Source organism: Phyllostomus hastatus, unplaced genomic scaffold (assembly GCF_019186645.2).
Source record: "Phyllostomus hastatus isolate PE091 unplaced genomic scaffold, TTU_PhHast_1.1 phas_contig_10, whole genome shotgun sequence".
Lineage (NCBI taxonomy): Eukaryota > Metazoa > Chordata > Mammalia > Chiroptera > Phyllostomidae > Phyllostomus > Phyllostomus hastatus.
This window is the reverse complement of record NW_025333499.1, coordinates 2,251,707-2,275,261: the sequence shown is the minus strand read 5'-3', so window position 1 is coordinate 2,275,261 and position 23,555 is coordinate 2,251,707. Positions and strand designations below refer to the sequence as shown.

The window sequence follows — 23,555 nt, the reverse complement described above, 5'->3', positions numbered from 1 at the left end:
TCACAGGGTTGCTGGGGAAATGACCTGAGAGTCCGTGTGAAAATAAGTGCTCAGGAAATGAGTTCTCTCTGCACTCTTACCACAGAGCCAGGATACAGGCGTTTGATGCTTTCCATAATCTCTGCCTTGCGCTGCTGGCGGCTGCTCTCCTGGCGGTCAATGCGGGCATCCCCCAGCTGCTCCATCACCTGGTTCAGCTCCTTATTGATCTCATCAATACGCCGCTTGGCCATCTCCACCTCCTCTGTCAGTTCCCCCTCTAGCTTCTTCTGCTCCTCTAGAGACTGCCTACAAAGTAAGGGCACACAGGGGTTGCCTTGGCTGCTCAGAAAATACTATGGGCTGAGAGGGCCTCTGGGGGTCCTGCCTAGGGAGGGTCGGGATAGGCAGGTTCACAAGAACAGGCCTAGAAGTAAGAGGGAAGGCTGCAGAGACACATACTTGCTAGTTGTGATGTACTCCTCCAATTTCTCAATCCGCTTCTGATTCTCTTCAATCTCCCGCAGCTTTTGCTTGATCTTGGCCTGTGAGAGAGACAAATATACTCAGTCACCAGGGGCTGAGCAAATGAACTCCAAGACCACAGGGACCAGACTTACTTATCCCCTATGTGCTTGCTTATCCAAGAGCCCAATATTCCAGGACAATCTGTCACTATTGCAGGAGGCCTACTAAAAAGCAGACACACAGATAAGTGCTCAGCGTGGCTCTGCTGACTGATGGGGCCTCCCTGGGCCGAAGGAGACCCTCTCAGTGTTCTACGCAGCCTGGCCTATCTTCCTCACCACTCAGAGAGGCTCAAACCAAGGCCAAGTAAAGCTTTCTGGGCCCTTCATCTATAAAATATAGGTAACCTCTACTTCAGAAGTACATATAAAGTGTTTAATATAGGGTAGCTATTAATATTAATGCTTACCACCAAAAGAAGTGCTTAGCAGAATACCTGGAACACTGTAAGCTCCTAGGGCAGTGTAACAATTTGCTATTATTGTTATGGTTTTTACTACAATTGTTAGTAGGAAGGCAGTAAATGAAGTACACTTGTTAAGAGTGTGGACTTTAGCCCTGGCTGGTGTGGCTCAGTGGATTGAGCGCCGGCCTGCGAACCAAAGGGTCAATAGTTCGATTCCCACTCAGGGCACATGCCTGGGTTGTGGATCAGATCCCCAGTGGAGGGCACACAAGAAGCAACAACACACCAATGTTTCTCTTCCTCCCTTCCCTCTCTAAAAATAAAAATCCTCAAAAAAAAGTGTGGGCTTTAGAGCTAGACTTCACAGGTCCATATTCTGGTTCTGCCACTGAATAATGAGGTGACCTTAGGGTAGTTTCCTCATTTGGAAAAAGAGAAATTAAATGAGTGAATGCATGTAAAGTATAGTGCCTACCACACAGTAAGTGCTTGCTCATGTGGCTACTGTCATTACAGTTAAGACTATCTGTCACTACTTCTTCGACAACTACACTTGAACAACAATAAAAAAGACTATCATTACTTCCTCTTCTCTGGACCATCACCCCCAATCCTGTAATGCATACCCACCTCTGTCTCTACTTTCTTCCGCTCTTCCAGATCCAGCCGGTCCTGGTCAGCTTTCTGGTCTCGATTGAACTTCTCTAGCTCCTGGGCCAGGGTGGCTGCTCTCTTGCTAGCTTCTTCTTTCAACCGGTGGTATTTCTTCACCTGCGTTAAAGACAGGGAAGGAAGACACAGGTGACCAGTCAGCCCTTGTCAACCCAGCAATCTCTGTCCACCCCCACAACCCTCCTAGAACTTACTTGATTCTCCTCCAAGGTCAAGTCTCTGCCTTGACTCTGACTCTCCTCTTCCATCCGTTCCTCAAACTCCTGCCGGGCTTTCTCCACCGAGAGCATCTCCTTTTCTAGTTCATCCATGTCACCTTTACGTTTCTTGTAATGCTTCTGAGCATTCTGTAGGGACTTCTTGGCTGCTTCCAGCTTCTTGATTTTGTGGGAAGTATTCTCCTTGGCTTTGATGTACTGAGGTCGCTTCTGGTTCAATTCTGAATCCTTTTCTCTTTTGCCAGAGGAAAGGGGAAAACCAGTTAGCACTGTTGGATAAAGGAGGATTCTTAGGCTTTTTAACGCAAAGAAAAGGGGGCCCGAGCCCCACCATGGCCAGACTCACGGAATTGCCTAAAAGAAAAAGGACCTGATGCCCCACAGGTCCTCAAAAAAAAAAAAAGGGGGCAATCTAACTACTCCCTTCAGCCTAGCATTCCAGGTACTCCATAAAGTAGAGCTACCACCTTGGCCTCAATCGGTCAGGCCAGAACCCTCAGTAACAACTCCAAGAATACCCTGTGTTCACTTAACTGTCTCCCATCTAACCTAACCTTTTAAAATCCACTCTAACCCTTAAACTTCTAACTCCAGTTTTCCTCTTCTAAGGAGGCATTCCCAGGCAACCACTCCAGTGCCTGGGATTCTCACTGCTTCCTCTCGCTTGGCAAGTCACCGCCCCTTTCAAGTTCTCCCTCTTCCGAGTACATATCTACCCAGAGTCTGAGTACTCAAATACTCTATTTGTCTGAAATGCAAGTCAAGGGGAAAATAGAGAAACTAGTATGGGTGCTGGACTCCAGGCTTAGAGAAGCCCCAGAAAACAGCATAGCCTCTTGGTTTCCCCAAAATTGCAGGCCCGGGCCTGCCTCTTACTTGATCTCCTTCTCAATCTGCTGCTGCTCCCGCATCATTTTGCCCAGTTCCTTCTTCTTCTCCTTCAGCTCATCCTCTACCTTGTCCATACGCTTCTTGTCCTTTTCTATCTCCTTGTTCTTAGAGGCCAGTTCCTTATTGAGCTTCTCGATTTCCACTTCATTGTGATAAAGCTTAAAGAGCTGCAGCTGTACCTGAGCTCGGACCACCTCATCCTTCAGGCGCTGGTAGCGGTCAGCCTATTTAAATAGGGGTATGGAGGCAGGGAGTGCATCAGTAAGGCCCTGGCTCCCCAGCCTGGCCTCTCAGGGCCCAGAGGTAGCCTGGCCACCTACCTCTTCTTTCTCTTGTTTGGCCTCCTTACGTTCAGCTGCAATGTTTTTCTTACGATGGTAATTAAATTGTGTGTCCTCTTCAGCTTTCACCATTTCCTTCTTTCGCTTGTCATACTCCTGGGCCAGCTCTCCAGAGCGACTGATCTCTTCAAATAGAGCTGTCCTTTCTTTGGGGTTCTTCATGGCAATAGATTCCACGGCACCCTAGTAAAGGTCAAAACACTCTCCCCACTTAGAGCCCCGCCAGCCCAGTTCCTCCTACCTACTCCCACCAACTGGGTGCTACATTTCACATTGGGCTCTGAGGACACGTTCCCGGCCTTTGAGGTGCATGGCAAGCAGAAGAGACAAAAGCAAAGCCAACACCATGTATTATATGCAGTGACAGAAGTCGCACAGAAAAGGACTAAATGATGCTTGGAGGTAGGAGTCTGGTAGGAATGTCTACATGGAAAGGATTCCCGAAAGTGACACCTAAGCTGAATTTGGAAGATGGGGAAGATCTAACCAAGAAAGTAAAAGAGACGAGGTTATTTACATGCAGAAAAAAAATCAACGTGCACAGGCCTGTAGGCCAAAGAAAGCAGGTGAATTTGGGGAACTGCAAATGGTTTAATTAGGCTGGAATGCAGAGTTGGCGGGTAAGAGTATTGGCAGATGAGGCTAGTGAGGTAGGCAAGAAGTAAAGGATGGTGTTTCCTGAATGACAGGAGTCTTGATTTCATGCTAGGGCAGTGGCTCTCAAACGTTAGTGTGTATACTTGGTAAAATACACATCGCAGGGCTGCACCCCATAGTCTCTGAGTCTGTAGGTCTAGGATGGAGCCTGAGAATGTGCATTTGTACCATGTCCCCAGTTGATGCTGATCTGGAGACTAGAAAGGCCAGACTGGAGTTAGGAAGCCAGTGAGGAAGCCGCTACATTAGTTCAGGGCAGAGATGAAGTCAGAGACGGAGCAGGCCCAAGGGTGGGCAAAGAGCAGGGAGCCAATAATTGTTAAAAATGCCCACCTGGAAGACGAGGAAGTTACGAGCTTTGATGAGAATGCCCAACTTCTCTAATTCCTCACTGTACTCATGTAGCTGAACCACTTTGTTGTTGATCTTGTACTCAGAGGAACCCCCTACAAGACAACGCATGAGTTGGCCAAGACTCAGGTCTCCCTTCCACCTCAGCCAACTAGTCTAACCGTCTCCCATGACCCAAGGAGAGCCTTCCAGCTAGCCTCACCCACCAACAATAACACGGGCAAAGGTGCGGTCCTCAGCACCCTCCTCAGAGTAGACCATGCTGACGAAGGCCCGGTTGGCAGCTGGCTTGCCCACAGGAGCTCCGTGGATCAGATCCCTCAGGGTCTTCACTCGTAGATTGCTGGTTTTTTCACCCAACACAAAGCTGATGGCGTCCATGAGATTTGACTTACCTAAAGGAGGAAGAGAAAAAAAAAAAGAAGTTAGGATGGAAAAAAGAAAAGGAATAAAGGCGACATTGAGCGGAGCAGAAATGTTCCCTAAGCACTCAGTTCTCAGACTCATGGGAGGAGAAAATATTGCTCTGTCCCCATAAAGACTAGGCCCAACCAAAGCCCTGGGTCAGAAACTTAGAAAAATGATCCCTCTGCAATTACCTTAGCAGCCAAAAACTTAAACCCTATCTAAGGAAAAAGTACATTTACAGAATTGATTGTTCTGCAACCTTTAATGACATGAGAAAATGCCCACAATAGGAAAAACAAGCAAGACGCAAAATCCAGTACAGTTTGATCTCAATCAAATTTAAAAAAGTCGGGGCAGGGGGCGTGAGGGAAGTTCTTTAATGGGTACAGTGTTTCAGTTTCATGAGATGAAAAAGTTCAGGCAATCGGTATTCAGGTATTCACACAGCAATGTGAATACACTTAACACTACTGCACTGCATACTGAAAAGTGGTGACAACAGTACATTTTATCTTGTGTATTTTACAATTTTTTTAAAAAGGCATATTCCTGCCCTAACTGGTGTGGTTCAGTGGACTGAGAGCCAGCCTGTGAACTAAAGGGTCACTGGTTCTACTCCCAGTGAGGGCACATGCCTGTGTTGCAGGCCAAGTCCCCAGTAGGGGGGCACACGAGAGGCAACCACATATTGATGTTTCTCTCCCTCTCTTTCTTCCTCTCCTCCCCTTTCTCTAAGAATAAATAAAAAAATCTTTTTTAAAAAAGGCATATTCCTATTGTGATACAATATGAAGGACACAGCAGCATCTATGAAGTATCTTGCCAAAAAATACTTAACCTGAATTTAAACAAGTTTTTAGACCTCCCTTCTGGTTAAAGGAAGGTAGTAAATGACATCATGAGGAAACCTTAAGACAAACAAAATGTGGGATGTTCTACAAGACAACAGGCGTGGAATTTTCAAAAAGCCAATGTCAAAAAAGAAAGGTCAGGAAAACCATTCCAGAACACTAGAGATTACTGAGACCTAAGCAAAGGCAGTATACAAACTCTGATTGGATTCTGGCTAAAAAACAAAACAAAACAACAAAAAAAAACGCCGGAAAGACATTGTTGGGAGCAATTAGGGAAGCCTGAATATGAACTGGATGATTGATGACATGAGGAAATTCATTTTCTGAGGTGTGATAATGGTACATTGGTAACACAGGAGAATGGTTTCAGGAGATGACTGCTGAATCCCTTAGGGTGGAATGTCATTAAGTTACAATTTACTTGCAAATGATTAAGCAAAACACATATGCATGTTTGAAATTTTTCATAATGAAAACTTGTGGAGAAGGGAAAATATATGAAAATGTAAATGGTTTAACAGTGGTCACTTCCAGAAAGGAAAGTAGGTAACAATCAGGTCAGGGAAAAGATGGAGTGTTTTTACTTATATCCTTTGGGATTTTAAAAATTTTATACCATATACATTTATTAGCTATTCAAATAAATAAATACAATTTTTTTAACATTAAGAGTGGTTATCTCTTCCATAGAGAAGTCACAGTTTTTACTTGCATTTAGTTCTTTCTTTCCAACCTGGGCCCGGCATAATGGCTCCCACAAAGAAGGGTGGCAAGAAGAACGGCCGTTCTGCCATGAAGAAGGTAGTGACCAGAGAGCACACCAACGACATCCACAAGCACATCCATGGAGTGGGCTTCAAGAAGTGTGCCCCTCCAGCACTCAGAGATCTGGACATTTGCCATGAAGGAGATGGGAGCTCCGGATGTGCGCACTGACATCAGGCTCAAACAAGCCATCTGTGCCGAAGGAATAAGGAATGGCACATACCGTATCTGAGTGCGGATGCCCAGAAAACGTAATGAGCATGAAGATTCACCAGACAAGATCTATAAGTTGGTCACCTACATACCTGTCACCACTTTCAAAAATCTACAAACAGTTAATGTGGGTGAAAACTAACTGCTGATTGTTGAATAAAGTTATAAAACTGCCAAAAAAATTTTTTTTAATTTGGACTGGAGTTTGGGAACAGTTTAATCTCTATAAATTCTACCTCAAGATTCTCTCCAAACATGTTATGTGACTGTGAACTGAGGACCTGATTTCCAACACCCATCTACTACCCAGCTCTGAGAATGGTAGCCCATGTCCCTCCATGTAGGCAGTACAAGACAGAGATTAAGAGCTTGGGTTCTAGTCCAGTCCAATAGATTAGGTTGTAATCTTAGTTTCACTACTTCTTAGCTGACCTTCTGTTCCCTCAACCTGCCTAGTGAGTAACACATCTAAAATAATGCTTGGTACATAGTTCTCTGCTGGAGTGGCAGGAGCACAGGCTTTGACAGGCATGGGTTCTGACCCTGCCTCTGAGAATCAGTGTGTAAGTGATCACACCTCTTTGTGCCTCAGTCTCTTCATATATAAAACATAGATAATGGGATCTCCCTCCGAGTGGCATTGTGGGAATTTCAATATAAAAGGTCCCAATAAATAAAGTACTCAACACACAGTAGTTGCTCAGTAAATAGCAGTCCTATTCTAACAACAGGTCTGGACTCAGCAATGTCTCCCTCATCACAACAGGACTAGCACAACATGCAGACCAGGAGTCAGCTTTTTAGACACCCATTTCCAACCTCCGGGCTTCTCCCATGCTCTCCAGCAACAGGAATAACATCTCACAACCGAAGGCCTTCCTACTCACAGTCAATATTATAAGCATTTTTATAATACATATTATGAGCCCTAGCTGGTGTGGCTCAGTGGTTGAGTGCCAGCCTGTGAATCAAAGGTTCACTGGTTCAATTCCCAGCCAGTGTACATGCCCTGTTGGGGGCGTGCAAGAGGCAACCACACACCGATGTTTCCCTCTATTTCTCCCTCCCTTTTCCTCTCTGCATAAATAAAAAAATTTTTTAATATGTATTATGAGCTGAACACTCATAGACTAGTGATAAGAATATAAAAACATATAGCATGAATACAAAACAGGAGAAAATAAACATTAATGCGTACCAAGTGTCTACTGTGTGACAGAGAAGAGCAATGCACTGAGGTGAATCAAGGAATGCCGTGTGGAGGTGGACATTGAAGACTGGGTGTAAGTGGAACAGTCAGACCAAGGGACTTTTTGGAACAGGTGGGTATACAAATCTATCCATGTTGAGGGGACCAAATGCCAAGAGATGCACCCTGCCTCTTCCCACCACACTGAAATCATACGAAACTGGAGCAAAGCCCCAAGCTTTAGCCCGCTAGGCTTGTGATTCTCAAGAGGTTGGGAAGGGGGAATGATTTTGCAACCCCATCCAGGGGACATTTAGCAATATCTGGAGACATCCTTGGCTGTCATACCTAGGGGGTAGGGAGTGCTACTGTCATCTAGTGGGTAGAAACCAAGGATGCCACTAAACATCCTACAATGCACAGGATCCACCCCACAGCAAAGAATTACCTCGCTAGCAACATCAATAGTGCCACTGTTGAGAAAGCCTGCTCTCCACTGAGAGCCAAACATAGTCAAGACTACAAGCAAGGCCCTCAGTTAGAGCTACTTCAGCAAAGGCAACCACCTTAGGCTAGGAAATGATTCAGCTAGAACTAGGGGGAGGAGGAGCACAGCAGGATTCCAAACAAACCCTCCAGGGGGTTAGATGGGAGGAACAGACAATGTATCATTTAGAGATACGAAGTTAAGATATAACACAGACACTAGACCCACGACCACCCTTTCTTTGTTTTCCCCATTTTTAAATAACTGACATAATATTATCTTAGTTTCCAGTGTACAGTATAATGATTCCTTATTTGTATATATTGCAAAATAATAGCCACAATAAGTTTAGTTAACATCCATCACCTCACGAAATTACAATTTTCTTTCTTGTGATGAGACCTTTTAAGATCTACTCTCAGTAATTTTTACTCAGCAACTTTTAAATTTACAATACAGTATTGTTAACTACCGACTACTCTTTCTATTAACTACTGACACCATCCAAGTCACTCCATCACATCAGTCTGTCTCATTTCCTGCACAGCACTTATCAGAGCCGAAAATTATCTTATTTTCTCCTTTATTATCGTCTTTCCCCTCTGGATTGTAAATTCCCTGGGTGCATGGCTTATTCTATTCTCCGCCGTCTCCACAGCACCTTGAAACACTCCTTATGAGATAATAAGTATTCAATAAATTTGGCGAGAGATTCAGTTCTGATTTTTAGCAGTTTCAGTGCTAGCACAGGGGCGTGTTCGAGGCATCTACACCTCTGAGATGGGGGTTGGGGGGATGGAGGGTCGAAACTACAAGCACTCTGGAGACTGGAGCGCTTGGTATCATATTCAAAATTGCCCGCCTCTAAAGGGGAGTAAAAAAAAAAAAAAAGAAAAAAGAAAGAAAGAAAGTGGAACGTACCAATGTGAGGCGGGACGGGTTAAGTGTACCGTTTGGGACTGGAGGCCATGGGAGGGCTACCAGCGGCCCCACATCTCCAGGGGGTTCATACAAAGCGGGGAATCCAACTGGCAGCTAACTCTGGACCGCCACTTTTGGCGGGAGGGGGCAGAGGGAGGAAATGTACAGCCCCGGAGCGTACCACTCAGGCAAGAGCGGGGGCGGCGCAAAGAGCGGGCAACTGACATCTAGGAAGGAGGTTCAAGTCGGAGCACCCGAGCGGGGAAAGTGGGTTTGGGCCGAACCCCCTAAGGAGGGGCAAGGAACCGGTTAGGGTTCGCGACATTTCAGGTGCCAGGGGCTGGGTTGTACTATGCTGCTGGATAGGGCACCAGGGCGGGACGTCCCCAGTACGGCAGCGGGGTTTTTCTCACCAGAGCCATTGGGTCCAATGATGGCGGTGAACCTCTGAAATGGTCCGATTATCTGTCGACCCTTATACGACTTAAAGTTCTCAATCTCAATCAGTTTCAGGAAACCCATGACGGCGGCGGCGCCAGCGGCTGCACGAATGGCCGCGCCGTAAAACTGGAACTGGAGTAGCCTGCGCGGGAAACACCGCAGTGCAGGCCGGGCTGATAACAAACCTCGCGAGATAAATCCAGGCCAAACGAGATTTCCGGCTTCCGGCGCGGGTGGGTGCCAGGGGGAGGGTCTTCCGGCTGGCGTGCAAGTTTTGTTGATCCGTTGCCAGGACGCGAGCTTACGACAACCGTTTAGGTCCCGCCCCCCTTTCTTGTTGCTTGGCGACACAGGCCACCGCCTCTACCCAGCGAATCGCAGAGGTAGCGGTTCCCGGAGGACTGAGACGGTTTTGAGATCCCAGAAAACCGACCGGATCGGAGCTCACGCTTGCTGAGACGTCAGAAGTCACAGTAGGATTATGCCCTCCAGGGCAGGAGGAAGGTGGGAGATCGGATGTATCTTTAGCCTGGCGGGTTAGAAGGTTCAAACAAGAACACGATACGAAATGGACCCCAGGGAGCGTAGCGCTGTGTGGGAAGGGGGAGCCAGCGGGGGGATTCGGAGTTAGGTGAGCTCAGACCTTGCTGTGGGTGGAAGCGGAGTGGGATGAAGTTAAAGGTGGAGTGGGGTTTGAAGCGGGGTAAGGTGTGAAGGGAGATGATGGTGCCGTGGAGCCACAGTGATACGGGCTGGGGAAAGCTATGGCCAGAGGTTCTGCCTCTATCCTCTGCCTCCCTCCTGCTCCTCCAAGCAGAGTTCAGAGACTGACGCAGTAGCACAAGAGCGGTGGTGGACCTGAGCCACTTGTTGGCTACTTGAACCTAGATCCCAACTAGGAGCTTCAAACCTGGGACGCCTTGCTGAAAAAGGTATTTTCTGTGAACCCTTGGGAGTCATGATCCCTAAGCCAGTGTTCTCCACCTTTAACCTTTATTCTTCTTCCCATCTCTCCAATTCCTATCTCTCTTCATGCCTCACCCCCATCCCATTCCCTCCTTTCCATCCCCCCTGGGCCTGCCCCATCCCCTTGCTTCCCGCCTTCCTCTTTATCTCTCTGCTCCCTGTCCTCCACCCCTGTCAACGCCCCTGTTGCCCTCCTTCCTCTTTCCTTCTCTGCCCCCATGTCTGCCCTCTCTGTCCCTTTCCCCTCTTTGTTCCCCATCATTTATACCCCTCTTCACAATCCCTTCATCCCCCTATTACCTTATACCTGTCATTACTAAGGCCATGGCCTTAGCAGTCCAAGAAGCGTAAAATGTCTGCAGAATCTTCTCCTTCAGTGACCTTATATTGTGGTGATGGACAGAATGGACAGGCTGCAGTTGGTGCTTAGGCTTAGACATGGAAAGGGTCTGGTGGTTGCCATAGTATCCCTGTAATTATTTTTAAAATGATGTCTGGAGGCTCACAAGAGTCTTAAAGTGTTAGGATAAGTCCAGGAAAATGAGAAGGCTTAGTTGACAGAACCTAGCACAGGAACCATAAATGAAGTTCAACTTGGAGAAACAGTCACCATCAGGCCGAGGGGATATAATGACCAAAGGACAGCAATCTGACAGAAAATGCAGCTTGGCAGGGGGAAAATCATATTGAGTCCCTACCTCTGATACCATATACAAAATGCAATTCCAGAAGGGTTAAAAACTTAAATGAGAAAGGCAAGACTTTAGGAATTTTAGAATATATGGGAGAATATCTTTATGATCTCAGGGGATTTCTTAAATAATAAAAACTATTGTCAAATAATAATCAGGTGAAAAGACCAGCCACAAATTGAAGAGATTTGCCACATGTAAACTAAGAAATGATTTGTGGGTAGAATACATAACGAACTCCTAAAATTAATAAGAAAAGAGCAAACAATCTGATTTTTTTAATGAACAAAAGATATGAATGGGCACTTCCGAGAAGAATAAACAAACATAGCCAAAACACACATGAAAAGATGTGCAACCTCATTATCAGTAAGGAAAATTCCAATTCAAATTGATAATTATACTTGTATACTCACAAATGGGCAAAAATTAAAAAGTCTGCAATACCAAGTGTTGGTGAAGATGTGGGGTGCCTGGAGTTTTTATACACTGCAGTAAAGGGGTAAGTTGATACAATCTCCTTGGAAAAACAAGTTAGCATTATCTTGTAAAGTTAAACATTCTTTAAGTGCTAGGATTCAGCACTTCCACTCCTGGGTATATGCTAAAGAAACTTCCCACCTGTGTATACGTCTTTTTTAACCTACAGGTTACTCCTCCCTCTTTTTCTCTTGCAATCAAAAAATAAACTGTGTTGCTTGTGCCACAGAGTCCTGGTCCCCTTGAACCCACTTCAGTCAGACAGCTCTACCTACAGTGCTACCAAAACTGTGCTTGTCACGGTCATCAGCAATGCTCACGTTACCAAATCAATCAGTCCTTCGTCCTCCTCTTAACCCATCATCAGTTGCTCACTCTTTCCCCCAAAAATCATTTTCTTCACTTGGCTTCTTTGACACCACACTCCTGGTTTTTCTCCCAGCTTGCTGGCCATTCCTCTTTAGCCTACAGTGCTGGTCCTCTCCCCCTGTCTCCCCTGGCACATTCTTAACCATTTACTCTCACTCCCTTAGAGGTCTCTTACAGCCTTACAGCCTTATAGCTTTAAATTCCTTTGTATCAGTCGGGATAGGCTAAATTATGCTGAGGTTACAAACAGCCCCCGAATCTCAGCAGCTTATAAAAACACACATTGATTTCTCACTCCTGCTTCTTGTCCACTGTGGGTTGGCTGCATCTCTGCTCAATGTCATCATTCCAGTGATCCAGGCCAAAGGAGTGGCCCTTACCTGGAACACTGCCAGTCTCAGAGCAGCGAGTGAAGAGAAAAAGTAGTTATCACCTAACGGCTCTTAGTTCTGCTTGGCAATGACACATGTCAATTCTCACACTAGAGATGGCAGAGCAAATTGTGTGGCTAACCTTGAGGGCAGTGAAATAGCATGTGTAATCCTTCTGTAGGCCCAAACCTTAAAATCTTTCTTGATACTGCTCTCACACTGCACATCCAATTCACCAGAAAATCTTGTCAGCTCAGCCATCAAAATATATCCAGAACCTGACCACTTCTCACCACTGCTGCTATTACCAACCCAGTGTGAGTCACCATCATCTATTGCCTGGACAACTGCTATGGCCTTCTGACTGGTCTCCTGGCTTCTAGCCTGGCCTCCCTTACTCCAAGTCTATTCTTAACACAGCAATCAGAGTTGTGCTTTAAAAGTCAAAGGCAAACCACATCAGTCCTAGTGCTCAAAACCCTCCACTGGCTGCCTATTTCTCTCGGAGTGAAAGCCATGGCCTTTACAATGGTCTGCAAATTCTCTCTCTAATGACATTTCCTCCTACCTCTCCTTCACTCACACACTTGCCTCCTGCTGTTCCCTTGAATATATATTTCTTGTGTCCATCTTAAAGCCTTTGCACTTGCTGTTTCCTCTGCCTGGAGTGCCGTCCTCCTAGATACCTGCACAGGTGACTCTCTCACCTTCAAGTATTCACTCAAATATTACCCGCTTAGTTTTGCCTCCCCTGACTTCCATATTTAAAATTGAGACACCTCCCATTTCCTTGGCACTATCCTGAATTTTTCCCATAGCACTTATATCATCATCTTACAAACTATTTAATGCACTATTTATTGATTGTGTTCCTGCCCCCACTAGAAAATAATCTCCACAAGAATTCAGAGTTTTATCACTTACACTCCTTGATGTCTCCCAATACTTCAAAGAGTGTCTGACAGGAGGTACTCCACAAATATTTGTGAAATGATAGAATGAACGTGAATGAGAAAAGCAAGGTGTAGAACAATATATACTGCATGATGATTTTATAAAATTCCAAGACAAGAAAATATTTTAAGATAGTGTTCAGGGAATGGTACACATAGTATATTAATGCATATATTAATGCATGCAATTAATATGTGTGTGTATATATATACATACAGGAATATATATTCCTGTATACACATGTATACAGGAGTATAGGGCAATATATACACACACACACACACACACACACACACAGGACTGTATATACGCACACACACATACATATACATATGTATGTATATGTATGTATATGTATGTATATACATATATATACACACAGGAGTATATGTATTGCCCTATACTCCTATATATACACACACATACATATAGCATCAGGAATATATATATATATTTCTGAATGTATCTAATATTTTACAAAATAGTTTTTTGGAACAAGGTGAGAACTAGCTGTAGGGGGAGCTGAGGAATGGCGTTCCAAACAGAAGAACACCATGTGTGAAGACCCTGAGGTGGGAGCAGTTGTTTTATTGGAGGACCTGATACCAGTGAGCCGGGAGCACCGGCGGCAAGGGAGCTGGTGGCACAAGATGAACTACAGAGGAGTATAGGAATGGGCTCTTGAAAGGGCACAGTCAGGAGTTTGGATCTGATTCTAAGTGCGATGGGAAGGTAGTGGAAGGCTTTAAGCAGGTGAGAGATTTAAGATTTATGTTTGCACAAGTGTTTTTAGCTGTGGCTTTGGTTGGCTCCCCATGCCAAAAGTGGGGTCCCCAAAATATGAACGAACACAGGCATGATTAAGCCCTCTAGCCTTTCATTTGACTACAGAATAATAAAAGTAAATAAAGAGGGAATAGTGGTGCCATTTCCTAAAGTGAGGAAAAGCGAATAAAGCACAATGTGAAAGGGGGAGTGTCGCACATGTGTTTGAGGCTTGGACAGGTAAGCAGGCATCGCATCGTGGAGACATCCTTATAAATCTAGCAGATGGGGGTTAGACTTTATCTTGTAGACACTGGGAAACCATTTGCTTTAAAGCTGTTTTTTAAAGGTTTTAAGCTGGGGTGGGGGTGGGCATGGTAAGATTCACTTTTAGAAGGATCTCTCTGGTAGCCAACGCAGAGAAAGAAATAGGGTAACACTTGAGCAAGGGAGGCCAGTCAAGCTCCTGGAAATACTGCCTGGCACCGGATGGTGAGGCCTGAATTAGGGTAGTGACAGCAGAGATGGAAGACACTAACATGAAATGTAACAGGAAAGTAAAATCACTGGGAATCAATTAACTAGTGAGATACTATGGGGAGAAAGGAATGGGGGCGGGGTATAGCACTGATGGCCCATCCCACCTCACCCTTTCTCCAGATGTTTAACCTAAACCTGCCACCAGATCCCAAGGAGGTGGCAGCCATTGAGGCTAGAAGAAGTCGAGAAAGAGAGCGACAAAACCGATTCTTTGATGTGCGGACCCGAGTCATAGGGGTGAGTGGGCAGCGAGGACTTCCTTGGGACCCAGAACCACCTCACTTTCACACCTGAAGAGGAACATAGCAGTGCCTGTTACAGTCCCTCCCTGATTTGAGCACACCCTGGGGCTGGAAAGGAAGGGGGGAAGGCACCCACCCCCAGGTGGGGGAAGGGCCTAGGAAGGAGATTGGGCTACAGAGGAAGAGACTGGGGGAAGAAGGGCGGGTGACAGCTGACTCTGCTCCAGTCAGTTCTGGGCCAAGTGGCCTCATCCTTGAGAGAAAACCAACGTCTAGCCAAAAGAAGTGTAAAGGATGTTGGGTATGGTGTACACCTAAACTCTCTGGAAGGCTAGAAAAGAAACCGTTAACCAGGCTGATGGACAGAGATGGGAGAGACGCTGATTCTTCACTAAACTGTATTCCCTTTTGCATGATTTTAAGACATTTTAAATTAGTGAATTATAATCAAAATAAAGAGAAAATATTGATACAGAAAAACATAGACTGCTGGGTGGAGTGGCTAAAGGAAGGATGCAGCTTGGGATTCCAGAAAAGACCCCATATTGTCCTCCAGGGCCACACCTGCTGTTTACTATGTGGGTGGCTTTGGATGAGTCACATGTCTTTTCTGAGCCCCAAGCTCCTCCTCAGTTAAATGAGGCTAAAGGACACGTTGAGGGATTAACTTGAGATGGTGGCTGTGGAAACCAGAGCATAGTGCCTGACACATGTAAGCAGTTGACTGCAGAATGAGTGGTGCCACTGAGATCCAGTTGGCAGATGTTTCCTAGGGCCAGCTCTGGGCCCTAGGAAACACCTCTCAAGCACTGGGCTGTACAGCAGGGATGCAAAGCTAAAGCCCCATCTTGGCCCTTACTGGGCTCACAGTCTGCCAAAGGAGATCATGGACAGAGGCAAACTTCAATATAATGTAGATAGCAGGTCCCTGGGCCTGTGGGAGTAGCACCCGTCAGAGGCCTCAGAAAAGTGAAGCCCAAGCTTGACAGATGAATAGGAGTTTCGGTAAAGAGGGAAGGAGGAGTGTGGAAGGAATGACTGGAGCAAAAACTCTGCCAAACAGTGTAAGATGTGCAGGAAGCTGTAAGCACAGAGCCCCTGAGGGTGGGAGAGGGGAAGGGAGTACTGAGATGAGGTAGAAGAATGAGGCAGAAGCTAGACTACTGAGGGGCTTACAGACCATGCTGATGGTGGAACATCATCCAGTAGACACTGGGGCTCTATAGGAGGATTTTGAAGCAGGATTTCTGAGCAGTTTAAGGTCTGCTGCTGGGCCTCTACCATGATTTAGCACATTTCTTTGGGATCAGGTGGATGTTAGAGCGCTGAACAGCCAGGTGCAAGAGCAGAAGCTTCGGGAGGCAGCAGAGCGGAGCAAGGAGGCAGCTTACGGTAAAAGCCCAAGGCCAGAGGCCTGCCAAGGAGGGTAATGTGCAGACCTGGGTGGACTGAAGTAGGGCCATTCTGCCTCAGAGTGGGGCCTGAGGCCTGGGATGTGGTGGAACAAACCAGATGAGCCTTAGGAGCAGAGGCCCTGCTGAATGGGCTCTGTCCCTCCCATGGGGCCTTCTCCAAGTTCCTGCCCACCACTCCTAGGTGCCAACCAGGTGCACTTTGACCTGGTAGCCCAGATGCTGCAGAAGAAAGAGGAAGAACGAAAACGTTGGCTGCCCCAAAAAGTCCAGGAGTTTCCAGCACAGGGGCAGCAGCTCAAGAAGATGCATGAATTTTGCCTTTGGGATCCAGACCAACCATGGAAGGGGTATTCAGCCTGTCGCGGTGACACTAAGCCCCAATGTGGCCCAGCCAGCATGCAGTGCCTCTCTAGGGAGGACTTGGACAGGACCACGTGCCGGAGAATGCAGCAGGAGTTCAAGCACAGCCTGGAGAAGCAGGTGAAGGAGCAACAGCAAGCCAGGGCTGAAGAAATCAGTGCAGGTAAGGAGCTGCACCCTGCAGGCTGAGACCTGAAGCCTGGCACAAAGTTGTCCTGAGTCAGGGACAGCAGCCAGGAGCCCAGAACTATGGAGGGAGGTCCAATTACCCATAGGGCAGCTGCTGAAAAGACTGATCAGAGCCCAAACTTCTGTGCCTTCCTTCAATAAGTGACAGTGTAGCCATTGGTCCCCAATCAGCCTGGCATGCCATTACATGGAGGCAGCAGCACAATGAAAGACCTAATAGCTCTGCTACTCACTAGTTAGTTTGGGCAAATGAATTCTCTCTGGGCTTCAGTTACCTCATCTTTAAAATAGGAACAATCATACCACATAGAGCTCATGAGAATGAAATGAGATTCTGTATGTGAGGTGCAGTCTGTAGCACTGGGGCTGTGCATGGTCTGGTAGTTTAGGGTACACAAATTAGTGTTAGTGCAGCCCAGGGTTGAGGATTTGGAGGATGAGAAAACTTAACACCACACTAAGAAATTGTGACCTTATCGTATAGACAGTGAGTATTCACTTAAGGGTTTTCAGTCAGTGCCCAGTGACTAGCAGCACTATGACATTACTATGACATTGTCTGTGACTCCTCTTCCATTAGAGTAAGCCTCTTGAGGGCAAGGACTATTTCTTTTCTTTTTAAAGATTCTATTTATTTATTTTTAGAGAGAGGGGAAGGGAGAAAGAGAAAAACATCAATGTGTACTTGCCTCTTGCACCTCCCACTGGGGACCTGGCCCCCAACCTGGTGAGGCATGTGCCCTCACCAGGAAGTGAACCGGCTACCCTTCGGTTCACAGGCTGGCACTCAATCCACTGAGCCACACCAGCCAGGGAAAGGACTATTTCTTATCTACTTGCACTGCTCACCCTTCATTATCACCCCACTTCTAGCACCCTGCCCTCCAGAAGCCCACAGAACTATGCCTTCCAGAAAAATCAGTTTAGAGTAAGAGGAAAAGATACATGCAGATGTCATGCATCAGCAGATACTTGTGCTTTAATGTTGTGTTAGGTTCTCTGACAGGGACTGTGACAGATGTGCACACAGAACATGGAAAGAACACCAACACGGAAGTGGTAAATTCTTACAAGGAAAGGGAGGCAGGGTAGGGGGGTGGCACAGGTCAGCTGTGAGGAACCAATTTTAGAAAGTTGGATACTATTTTGCCAGGATGGTGAAAAATCCTTCTTGGCAGAGGGGAAGCAAGAGGAAGAGCACTGGGACAGTGAATGGTCTGGGGGTTTTAAGATACACAGTTTAGTGTTAGTGAAGCCCAGGGCTGAGGACTCGGAAAAAGAGAAAATGGGCAAGAACCTTCTACACCAGGGTAAGGAACTGTGACTATTGTGTAGGCAGTGGATCACCACTTAAGGGTTTTAAGCAGAGGAGTGACAAGACCATTTCAATACTCAGCAAATATTAAGCTATCGACTTTGCGATTGGCACAGTGAATGAAACAGAGAAATCCTTTCTGCTGTGGAGTTCACACTCTAATGGGGACAGACAGACAATAAACATGATAAAAGAGTGAAATACATAAGGTGGTTAAGACCATTGCTAGGGAGAAAAATAACACACAGTAGGGTAATGGGGACTTTTGGAGAGGGTGCACAGTTGCAATTTTAAATAAGGAAAACCTCACTGAGATAACATTTGAAAACATCTAAAGATGAGAGAGTGAGCAGCACAAACATCTGAGGGAAGAGCTGCCCACGTAGAGGAAACAGCTAGTGAAAAAGGCCCTGAGGCAGGAGAGAGGATGTCTGGAATGTCTGAGGAAGAGCGATGATGCCAGAGTAGCTGCAATGGAGTGAGTGAGGGGAAGAGTGGTAGAAAGTGAGGTCAGGGAAGTGATAGGGGCAGATCAAGTAGGCCTTCTGGGCCATAATGAAGACTTCAGCTTTCACTGAGTTAGGAGCCACAGGGGGTTTTGAGCATTGGAATCACATGGTTTGTGTTTTTGACAAATAACTCTGTCAGCCACTGTAGAGGTTGGATTAGAGGTGGTTAGACTAGAGGCAGGGAGCTCAAGCATAAGACTACTGCAGCCAAGAGGTGGTGGCTGACAGACAACAATGTAGCTGTATGATCCCGAAGTTCCAGGGCCAGTCTAGGCTACAAGGAGAGAGATATGGGGCCAAGGAGGGAGGGGCGTGTGTGTGCAGATGAGTAGAATGCTAAGCCTGGAACCTGGGAAAAGGGTGAGCAAATGGTACACTCCGTAAGAACAAACACCAAAGCTGTCTTTTTTTTTTTTTAAGATTCTATTTTATTTTTTAAAAAGGGGAAGGGAGAGAAAAAGAGAGGGGAAAAAAACATCAATGTGTGGTTGCTTCTTGAACACTGCCCCCTATTGGGGACCTGGACCACAACCCAGGCATGTGCCCTAGACTGGGAATCAAACCGGTGACCCTTTGATTCACAGGCTGGTGCTCAATCACTGAGCCACACCAGCCAGGGCCAAAACTGTCTTATGAGCCACTACAACCCCGGTGACTTATACAGGGCCTGGTACATAGTGGATGGAATGAGTAGAGGAAAATAAGCCTATAATAAAGACTGATAAGGGATCAGGGAGATAGGAAAAAGCTGCATAAAATAACAACAATAACAGTAATAGCAAACCTTTATTGAGTATTTTCTGTGCACCAGATACTGTGCTAAACTTTCTACCATGTATGTAACTCATTGAATCATCACAACAGCCCTATGGTGCAAGTACTGGTATTATCCCCACTGTCAGCAGAGGAAACCGAAGAACATAGATGGTAACTTGGTCAGTCGTATAGCTAGTGGGTGATGGAAACGGGAAGTTAATGCAGTGAGGTTGGCTGCAAAGCCTGTGCTCTTGACCACTACGCCATACTAGCCTTCTCTCAGTCTCCATGAGAAAGTGGCACCTCAGAGGTCAAAAGAGGAATTTCAGAGAGGAGTCATTAATAATGTCAAATTACCTGAAGCAGTTCAGATAGGAACAGAGACCTAGGTATCAGTTTGGAAATTAGGAGCAGTGGGTGATTTCTGTCAGAGCAGCAGGCAGGCATGTGAGAAAACAGAGCTGGGCACAGACACAGCACCGTGCTGAATGAGGGGCTGTGGAGTGGGATGGGGGAGCATGGGCTGATTCCTCTAGAGACCTGGATTCAAGTCACAACCTGCTGCTTGCCAACTGTGTGGCTTTGGGTATTTTTACTTCACCTCTGACCTTTCTGTGTCCCCATCTGAAAAATGGGGCTGATCCTTTCCTCTCCCAGTTGCTGTGAAGAGTGAAATGAAACAGCACCCCCCCTATTTTCTCTTCCCCCCATCCCCAGCCCTCCAGTCTCTGAAGTCCATGCCACAGTGCCACTTCAAAGCCAAGCCTTTAACCTGTGCTCCAGACCCCATTGTCCCTGCCCCGCCCCCCAGGCTGTGCTCCCTGACATCCGCTTCCCCAGGCACTTCCCCTTCTGTGCAAGCTATAAACAAGCTTATATCTAAACCGCTTAAACAAAAGCTTCCCTCCACTGGGTGATTCCTCTAGAATCTGTGAGCTAGCTAGCTGTCTGCCTTTACCTACCTTTCTTCTTTTTTTTACAACCATACCTTTTAAAACACTCTGCTTCCACTTGTTGTGGTAATTTCCCGGTCACACCTCAAGCCTCTCCCTCTGATCTCCTCTCCCCACACAACCTCACTGCCACTACTCTTACTAAAATCACCAAGGCCCGTGGTGTTATCAGGCCCAAGTGGCTCTGTTTACTCTTTTCTCCTTGACTAGGTCTTTCTTGCTACACTTGACCCTAGTTACATCCTCCTCCTTGAACCTTTCTCTTCCTCAGCTTCAGTGACAGCACAATCTGCTCGCAGCTCTCTGACCATCCTTCTCTGTCTGCCTTTTGTGAGTTCCTCTTCCTTCCACTCTTTCCTTCATGAGACTTTGTCCCTAACACACTGCTCTCCCTACCTTGCATAATTACCCCAGATGTCCTTTGCCCTCATTCTGGTTTCAGCTATATCATCACTTCTGTCCTGACTCTCTACCTGCTGAATCACATATCCAGATGCCTGCTGACCATCTCTAACTCATCTTCCTAAACAGAGTTCATCAGTGCCCCCTAACCTGCTCTTCATTCTGTATCTTCTACTTCTGGTGGTGGCCACACCATGTACGCAGTCATCTAAGCCAGCACCCTGAGAAGCACCTGAGTCTTCTCTCCCTCACTCCCTCATCTAAGTACTACTGATGTAACCTCCCATATTTCCCCTCCAGCCTTTCCAGCACTGGTCTAGTTTGAATCCTCCCAACTGGCCTGCTGCCTAGCCTCCAAGATGGGTTCCTTATCTCCACTGCCTCCCACCAGGAGCTTTCTGAAATGCAAATCTAACAGGTTCACCTCCTTGATTAAAATCCTCCCATGTTCCCCACCACCCTCTGGTGAAGTTTCTGGCCCTTAGTCTGGCCCCTACAGAACTCTCTAGCCACTTGCATTTTATGTGCCATAGTAGATGCTCAATAAATATTTGTCAAATGAATTCATTGAGCACCAACTACATGCCAGGCTCTGATCTAGGTGCTAGCACTTGGTAGTGAATAAGAGAGACAAAAACCCTGCCTTCACGAAGGTTACCTTCTAGTGAGGAGAGAGACAGGGAATAGTCAAAATAATTTTAAATGTAGCATATATTGGATGGTTACAAATGCTAGAGAGAAAAATCAGGGGAGGGAGATAAATGTTGGAGGCAGGCAGGTTGCAATTTTAAATAGGAGAGAAAAGGCCTTACTAAAACAGTAACATTTGAGCAAAGACCTGAGGGAAGCAAGAAAGCTGAGCCAAGAGTAACATCTATTGCAAACCCATAAGGCAGGAGTGTCTGGCATGTTCTAGAAACAGCAAGACTAGTGTGGCTGGATTCAGTGTCAGTTCCTATGCTCATGTTATGCCCATGGCCTAGAATGCTCTTTGCTCTTTCTGCCCATATGCAACATGCATTTCAAGGATCACCTCCTCCTGGAAGCCTACTTTCACCCACTATCTAAAGCTCTCATAATGCCCTGTATCACTGACCTTACCATGCTGTAGTATGATGATCTGCGTTTGACCCATCCCCCCACTAGACAGGGGGTCTCTGAGAAAAGGATCTGATTCTGTGGTGTCCTCAGAATCCAACACATGGCTCTTAGACTGAGGCTCAGAGAGACGGAATTATTTCCCCAACGTCACACAGCTCAGAAGCAACAGAGCTGGCATTGGGATCCAGGTCCATTGGAGGCATCTTTCGGTTACGCACCAGAGAAATCCTGGTTACTGCCACTTTGGCTAGACTTACCTATACAGAGTAACTCGTTCTGCATCCCTGCATTAGGATATTGCCCCCACTCCAAAACATACATACACACACTCCAACAATACTCATTGAACATACAGCTGCATTAGTGAACCACGAATGGAGCAGGCCAGTACAGTGCCTGGCCACATTTCTCTGTGTAGATGAGCTCAGAGACAAGCTGCGCCTAGCTGTGGACACGCAGGCCGCCCAGCTGGCCAAGCTGGAGGAGTCCTGTTGCAAAGCCATGAGGTATGCCGTGGCCAACGCCAACAAAGTCCAGGTAGGCCTGAGCCATCCAGTGTTCTGGGCTCTCCCTAACCCCCTGAACAAAGTCCTGGGAACCTCAGCCACATCTTTCCCCTTACAATTCTCAAATCAACACCAGCCTCTCATCTACCCGATGACTTCCTCATTTACTCAACAGCCCTCTTAGGGTAGAAGATACCATTCCCCACCTCCATACTGAGGATGATTTTAGAACAGAACACTACCCTCCCTTCCCCAGCTGCTCAATCAATCTAAAGGCTTCCAGAGGCAGGGAAGTTGTCTATTCTACCCCTTCCCCAGCTTAGGTCATTGAAGGGCCATGCAGTATCTCTGTCCCTTCTGTCCATGAGATGGAGGACAGTAGGGCCATGTCTCCCCCTCCCCTGTGACTGAGTTCCCTGAGGTAGGGCACCCAAATGCTCACATTTGGGGATCCCACCAGGCAGCTGAGCAGGCTGAGCGAAAGCGCCAAGAGCATCAGCGTGAACAGGCCACCAGCTTCAAGGATATCCAGCACCAGGTCAACAGTGGCCTCCTGACTGGGAAACACCATATCACCCAGCATGCTGAGGCTCCCTCCCAGGTCCTGCCCCATTCCTGGAAAGGTATGACTCCAGAGCCGAGAACTACCATCAAGAAATTCCAGGAGGCCCAACGTCATGAAAAGCAGGCACAGCGCCAGGCCGAAAAAGCACTGGAAGCCCAATGGGGAAGCCAGGCCATTAACCTGGCCCAAGCAGCCTTGGAGCTAGAAGAGCAGGAGAAGGAACTGTGTGCTGAATTCCGGAGGGGGCTGGGCTCCTTCAACCAGCAGCTGGCTCAGGAGCAAAAGGCCCAGTGAGTTCTAGGGGTGGCCAGCAGGAATGACTGCCAACGTGGGGGGGGGGGTGGTGGGGGCCAGGGAGAGAGGGAAAACCCGCCAGCTGAGGCTTCTGGACTTCTTTCACAGGCAGAATTACCTGAATTCAATAATCTACACCAATCAACCTACGGCCTATTACCTACAGTTCAACACCAGCAGCCGCTGAGCTCAAGATGGTTGGCTCTTCCTCCTCCCACCCCCATCAAACTCACAGAAGCTAGGAGTCAAAAAAGAAAATGCTACAGACCTCTGACCACAATCCATTCCCCAGAGATAGCTGAGCCAGTACACCCACCTTTGAGCCTAGGTAATAAAGTTGTTCACTAAAATCAAGGTCATGTGTTGTAATAGGACACAAAGGTGTGAGGTTCTGCTTTTCCTGGCTACCCCTGGGATCTATGCATCTGACATGTCAGTCTTCACCCATTCACCTTTCTTCCCTATGTCAGTTCCCCCAGCACACAGCACT

At 46.8% G+C, this 23,555-nt stretch overlaps 2 protein-coding genes and 1 pseudogene across 4 annotated transcripts in view; 2 read left to right on the top strand and 1 right to left on the bottom strand.

Annotated features, from left to right (window-relative positions):
* SMC1A (structural maintenance of chromosomes 1A) overlaps positions 1 to 9,488 on the bottom strand; it is a 31,292-nt gene extending 21,804 nt beyond the window's left edge. The window contains exons 1-9 of the mRNA XM_045832626.1: positions 9,294 to 9,488; positions 4,250 to 4,438; positions 4,026 to 4,138; positions 3,015 to 3,218; positions 2,680 to 2,918; positions 1,780 to 2,038; positions 1,544 to 1,684; positions 442 to 524; positions 81 to 288 (exon numbers count right to left, since the gene is read on the bottom strand). Of these exons, the coding sequence (XP_045688582.1) occupies positions 81 to 288; positions 442 to 524; positions 1,544 to 1,684; positions 1,780 to 2,038; positions 2,680 to 2,918; positions 3,015 to 3,218; positions 4,026 to 4,138; positions 4,250 to 4,438; positions 9,294 to 9,402 (1,545 nt within the window). The 5' untranslated portion in view covers positions 9,403 to 9,488. The remainder of the gene's footprint in view (positions 1 to 80; positions 289 to 441; positions 525 to 1,543; positions 1,685 to 1,779; positions 2,039 to 2,679; positions 2,919 to 3,014; positions 3,219 to 4,025; positions 4,139 to 4,249; positions 4,439 to 9,293) is intronic.
* Positions 6,053 to 6,425, top strand: LOC123814717 (annotated as a pseudogene).
* A 134-nt stretch (positions 9,489 to 9,622) lies between the features above and the next one.
* On the top strand, positions 9,623 to 23,406 carry RIBC1 (RIB43A domain with coiled-coils 1). Of its 3 annotated transcripts, XM_045832888.1 has the most exons (8): positions 9,641 to 9,825; positions 10,139 to 10,253; positions 14,579 to 14,695; positions 16,011 to 16,092; positions 16,297 to 16,638; positions 22,119 to 22,237; positions 22,667 to 23,061; positions 23,174 to 23,406. In XM_045832888.1, the coding sequence occupies exons 3-8, from the start codon at positions 14,579 to 14,581 to the stop codon at positions 23,250 to 23,252; spliced, it is 1,134 nt and encodes a 377-aa protein (XP_045688844.1). In that variant the 5' UTR covers positions 9,641 to 9,825; positions 10,139 to 10,253; the 3' UTR covers positions 23,253 to 23,406. The 3 variants fall into 3 exon arrangements, 2 of the variants coding, with proteins under 2 accessions (XP_045688854.1, XP_045688844.1); XR_006784996.1 differs by lacking the exon at positions 23,174 to 23,406 and having other exon boundaries at positions 9,623 to 9,825; positions 19,962 to 22,237; positions 22,667 to 22,694; XM_045832898.1 differs by lacking the exons at positions 22,667 to 23,061; positions 23,174 to 23,406 and having other exon boundaries at positions 9,623 to 9,825; positions 19,962 to 22,260.
* The last annotated feature ends 149 nt before the right edge of the window (positions 23,407 to 23,555 follow it).